At 41.4% G+C, this 6,000-nt stretch overlaps 1 protein-coding gene across 3 annotated transcripts in view; it reads left to right on the top strand.

Moving 5' to 3' along the window:
* Window positions 1–2,754: 2,754 nt before the first annotated feature.
* mapkbp1 (mitogen-activated protein kinase binding protein 1) overlaps window positions 2,755–6,000 on the top strand; it is a 73,321-nt gene continuing 70,075 nt past the window's right edge. Inside the window, exons 1-2 of one of the 3 annotated variants that reach the window (XM_035406500.1) lie at window positions 2,756–2,992; window positions 3,657–4,365. In XM_035406500.1, coding sequence (XP_035262391.1) covers window positions 4,252–4,365 — 114 coding nt within the window. In that variant the 5' untranslated portion in view covers window positions 2,756–2,992; window positions 3,657–4,251. Of the gene's footprint in view, window positions 4,366–6,000 lie in introns of all 3 variants that reach the window. The other 2 variants (XM_035406515.1, XM_035406507.1) reach the window with 2 other exon arrangements.

Raw genomic sequence — 6,000 nt, 5'->3', positions numbered from 1 at the left:
TGATATCATCTGTGATAGCATGTGTGCGACATCTTTGTGATACCATCTTTGGTGGAATGTGTGTGATATATTTGTGATATCATCTGTGATAGCATCTGTGGTGGCATGTGTGTGATATTTTTGTGATACCATCTTTGGTGGCATGTGTGATATATTTGTGATATCATCTGTGATACCATCAGTGGTGGCATGTGTGTGATGTATTTGTGATATCATCTGTGGTGGCATGTATTTGTGATATCATCTGTGATACCATCTGTGGTGGCATGTGTGTGATATCTTTGTGATATCATCTGTGATAGCATGTGTGGTGGCATGTGTGTGTGATATCATCTGTGATAGCATGTGTGGTGGCATGTGTGTGATATCTTTGTGATATCATCTGTGATTACATGTGTGTGATATCTTTTCCATATTAAATGGAGGCTAAGCTTTATTTTCTTTGCTTCTGGTGTAAAATGGTCAATTAGCTTTCTTTGCCTTCAAACATTTTGTGATGTGCAATACTCTGATGAGTGTTTGTAAAGCACGTGCCTTTGATTTAATATATCCACAGATATCCTGTAATCTCTACAAGACTAGAAAGTCTGAAAGTCCATCAGGGAATCTGCATTTCAAGCTACAAGCATTTAAGATTTCATCTGAAAAACACTGGGTTGACATTCCTGAAACAGATTATCATAATCCATCTTCTGCACTCACTTGCATAATATCTGATTATGACTGGAGTGAACTGGGGTTGGAAGAACTGCTCTTGTTCTCTGATACTGATAACATCCCAGGAGTCTGCTATCACCATATTGCTCTCATTTGTTCACCTTTCCTGCAAATGTTCTATAATTAACTAATGCTTACTTTTGAACAAAATAGGGTTTGTGTGTTCTGTTCATTCCTTTTGTTTATAGGACACATAATGTACCTTGCCCTCACACTGTCTATGCCTCCTCATGGTCCTCTTACCCAAAATGACTACAAGAATTTTGTTTTCTGGTTTGATCTTTACACTACATTACAATTGCTTAGCAGATGTTCATCCAGTGCATCTTACTGAAGTGGAGAACTTCAATTTCAGGTATACAAAAGCGAAATATCACCAAGAAGGCACAAGGCCCATTTATAATCATTAAGCACAAAGTGTAAAGTACTATAGTAAATATCACTACACAGCAAACTTATCTTTGCGCAGCTATACCTCTAACATTAACAGCCCAAAAGCAAATCCACAAAGGAAGAAAGGATTTGAATTTGCTGTGATTCGATATCAGTAGCCAGTGGAGGGAGATGAGAAGCAATGTAACATGGCTGAGTCTGGGAAGGTTGTAGATTAGATGAACAGCAGCATTCTGTATGAGCTGCAGAGGTCTGATGGTAGAAGCAGGGAGACCAGCAAGGAGACAGTTGCAGTAGTCCAGACAGGAAACGACTATCAAGCATTGTTCATGTTCCCTCTGGAGTCTCACCTGGTGAGTATCCTGCATGCTACTCTCATCCCCTTCTCATGTGAGCCATCACCATCATCCTCAGCTTCGGTTACCCCAATCTCATATACAGTAGCATAACAGGACCAAGAGCTACAGCATGGTGGTGTCCCAGTACAGATTGTCCACATTGACCTAAAATCTAGTCCTTGGTTCTCGTCATCCCCTCCTGTGTGAACATTGTGGCTCACGTGAGGCAGTCCTGAAGCAGTGGAGCCCAGGCACTGCACAGGGTTGGCCTCCTGGTGTGTTGCTACACCGTTTTCATACTGTAAGAGTGCAACAGCACCTGCCTGGTGGTCCATGTGGTCAACCTGCTAATTGGAAGCACCCTGCTGCTGTAGGCCTACTGCCTCAATGCCTCCCTGGTCCCACTCTTCTTCCTCCTACAGTTGGGGGACCGTTGGCTGGAATGCACCTGGATGGCTGACCTGCCGTTGGAGGAAGACATGGAGAATGCAGCCGGTAATACAGGGTGTACGGGGTATCCCCCTGTGGAGACCTCAGTGCGGTACAACTGGCAAGATAGTTTGTTCCAGCCTAGCTGAACTTGAACTACTATCATTACTGTTGTATTCATTAGGTTTTTATTAAATTAATACGCGAGCAACGGAACGTTTTAAAAATAGATGGAGCACGATGTCAGCATGCTCTTTTATTTGATTTATTTAACCTTTATTTAACAAGGAAAACGCCAAAGAGATCGAAATTTCTTTTGTAAGGGGGACCTGACATAAAACACAAAGTTACACAAGACAGTAGACAAACGGGTTACAAACATCAATGGGGAATGAGATAGCTGTGTAACTATTTAAAAAACAGAGCAGGAGCAGGAGCAGGAGCAGGAGCATTTTTAGTCAGTCATGAATTACAAGCCTGAAGTCAGCAAATAGCAAATTACATTTTTCAATTTAAGATTTTTTCAAAATAAGTAGGCTAGTGTTGGCTAAGTTGGTAGACATTTTACCCAGCTGTTCAGAAAATCTTTCTTTCTTTTTTTTTAAACCACCTGTGAACAGTATTATACATTATATTTAGTGTGTCCCATATGACCAACCGAATATGTTGTAGATCTGTTGCTGACATACGCGCTTCCGTTTTGTTTTGATGCTGTACTTAAATTTCCGGTGGTGGTCATTTTTAAAAGAAAAAAGAGTGACTAAAAACGTAACAAATATTATCTCTAAGTAGTCCAATTAGCCAGTAAACATTTATATTGTTACATTTCCGTTTGACCACTAGATGTCGATGTTAACATTCATTTGGGATCCAATAATACCTGTAAAAAAGATACAAGGCATATGGAGATAGAGAATGCCTGGCTCGCTAGCGAGTTACGTGTGGGTGTGTTGAGATGTTTGAATCGTCATAAAAATGCATAATGTGTTTTACAATCAACATAACAAACAGTTATTTCGCTAGCCGTCTACGCTTATGTTTCTCTTCCTGGGAGGACCTTCGTGCCAGTCACGGGAGCTGTCTCTCTCCGACAGTGGAACAGCCATCGACTCACGGTAGCCACCTCCAAAATCAACCTTGACCAGCAGAAACTGGACGGGAAGATCCCGTGCTAAACATGAATATAGCAGCGTTGTTGCTTGTGAGCATACGTTTATAAATAGCCGAACGAAATTATTTCTCTTCCAAATAGAATTGGCTCACAACAGCTCTCATCGCAAGCTGAATTTCAGAACTGTAGCTGCTATGTGACAACTGCTCTTTGTCTTTCTTGCTAGTAATGCTAACAAGAATCCTCTAATGTTCGTATAACAATGTTACTAGCCAGTTAGCAGTAAAAACACAGTTGACTTGCAGGGTGATCGCGATCCCAGATGTAAGAGATCTACGCAGTGATATTATTTCTTGCTAAATTCGCTAACGCGGCGCCACTCGATGCTATGACTAGCGTTAATCTACTCTTACCATTGATAAACAAAGTTAACCAAAGCCCTGCTGTCAGCTCATAATGGAAATAAAAATAGTTAAGTACTTTGGAACAAACAGATGCAGTTGTCCAATTAGCGCAATAGTTCAATATTTAATCTTGCGTAAATTAATGTAGCCATAGCATTTCAGTTATTAACATTAGTGAAAGGTATTGTTGAGCAGAGGTAATAAAATAATGTCACTAAAATACTGACATTTCTGCCTATCTAACGTTATCGTTTCTCCAACCAGCCGAACACGCATTAAACCATGTGGAATTTGGAAAGGCAGTCCATTCGCCCATTAAAGCAATATGGTAGAAGAACGGTAACAAGCACACAGCTGTGGATTTCCCTGAGTCTAGCTTGCTAGTAACCGGTTGGTCATATGGCTATGTAGCAAATCGGATTTTAGCTTAGCATTGAATGCAAGCTAACATCTTGCAACCAGCAACAAGAAGCAGCACAAGCGCTTTGCGGCTCGACCAATGTGGAACTGCTGACGACTGTGGAAATGCAACATGGACAATTTCACGAAAATGCATCCCGTGGCAACATCTCCTTCCATGGAGCCGGCTGTGTCTTACAGAAATATGCTGGAAGGGTAGAGCTTTCACTGCGGTGAAAATACAACACGAAGCAACCGAGCCATTGTGTATTTTGTGTGCTATGCACGCTCATTTAGTGACCAATGTTTTTAATGGTCCTTATATTTTAGCCCTTTTATAAACCATATTTGTCGGTGAACGTCTCCGCTTGGATTGTTTCTGCCAGGACGACCAATACGGCCTTTTGATGGTTGTCCATTGATTCAGGCAAAGATTACTTCTGATACTCAAGACTTCAAGATGACGGTGGAAGGGTCTACAATAAAGAGTCGGATTAAAAATCTGCTACGGTCTCCATCTATTAAACTGAGGAGGAGCAAACCGGGGAACAACAAAGAGAATCTTGCAAATAAGGTATGCTATATAATGCAGTTTACCCATAGCGCATATCAACTACAGGTTGTCTAATTGGTAGATTGGTTTAAACGCCATGCCGTTGACATATAACCTAGTTGCTAGTTTGAAGAGGTCGTATGCTGCTTGCACACCGGACGCGTCGACACCTTACCACTGGCACATGTCGGTGGAGACCACTTAATATTTGTATTTTATAATATCAGTTTCCTAACAAAAAAATTAATCAACCTATATTGAACAATAGGCATGTTCTTACGGATATTCCTAAAACGTTTTTTCCTCTTCAGTTTATATCTGTCCTTTTTTTCGTGAACGTAACGTCGACTGTACTCAGTGACGACCCATTGTTGGTCTGTGCTTTGTCTTTTTATATTATAATATGTCAATAGGCTATCAGTGTCTTACAATTAATATCAGTATTGTCTTATTGAACTGAAGCACAGTTGCTGGTCTCCTGCGAATCTTAGATCAAGTTAGCAAAGACATGCCCACCAGTTGTTTCTCTGATGCAACCCAAGTGTCCCATTAACAGCGGACTGTCCTTTCATGCCGACTGCTAGGAACAGGAATTTTATTCTTTCGTTCGTGTTGATGTATGACAGTGTATGCCTGTTTTGAGCGCAACCATACATTAAACTGTCGTCGGGGAAGACTCGTTTTTCTTATCCGAGTCGCTCGTACTCTGCTGTGTGAGCTTGAAAGAGGGGTGGATATGCCACTTACAGCTGTCACCAGACCCTGCACCTGGCCCCGGCTCAGACCTGCAGCCTGCCACTATTGGCTCTATTCAGTCTGCGGCCACGAGACACTTGCATTTATATGCATGTGAATGTGGAGTTCACTGTTTTGTAGGCTATATTTGTTTTCCTCATTTAGATCATTTTTCTGCTTGCAAAAAATTAGCCTTGCAGCATCAGTGGGATGTATGTATGCCGTACGATTTAACACGACCGCCCGCGTCTCTGTATGTCCATTTTCTGCAACGTAGAATGCAGAAGTATTTTGGTTATGATTTTTGTTTGACAATCGTGTATGTTTTTTTTTCCCATTTCTTTCCTAATTATGTTCGCAAAACCACACAAAGATAGGGAGATTGCAGAATTTAAATGATTGTGAGCTGTGTCCAATGTACTGGAAGGTTTAGCTCCCTTCTCAATGAAGAAATTTAAAGGTGGAAATTTATCTCTGCAGTGGGCATCATATGCCCAGTTGTCTTTTGGGATCTTAAGGAACTCCATGCTGTCCCCACCCCTCCACCCAAACTATCCAGACTGGACTCAAGAGCAGTAGGGTGAAGGTTTTTTTTTCTACTTTCGTCTGTCTATCGACGTTACAGCTGGGGTCCAGATGTGAAGCACAGACCTCTGCATGCACAAGAGAGCTATAGCCTACATTTCATTTGAAGCATTCCGTAAGGTCACTTTTTGCCCACTGGTGGTTTCAGTTTGTTTCTATGAAAAATAACGTCAATGTACCCCGTTTCCGTAACCTCACAGTATCATGCAATATCAGTTCAAGACAAGTACTTGGTTCAGTGGGAAATTGGGTATTGATTTGTTTAATAGCTGGCTGCAACCATGAAGCCTCTTGATTGGTGGCTTTGTAGTTTGTGCATTCCTATCTGATTGCTTG

Source organism: Anguilla anguilla, chromosome 1 (genome assembly GCF_013347855.1).
Source record: "Anguilla anguilla isolate fAngAng1 chromosome 1, fAngAng1.pri, whole genome shotgun sequence".
Taxonomy (NCBI): domain Eukaryota; kingdom Metazoa; phylum Chordata; class Actinopteri; order Anguilliformes; family Anguillidae; genus Anguilla; species Anguilla anguilla.
This window is presented reverse-complemented; position numbering and strand designations above follow the sequence as displayed.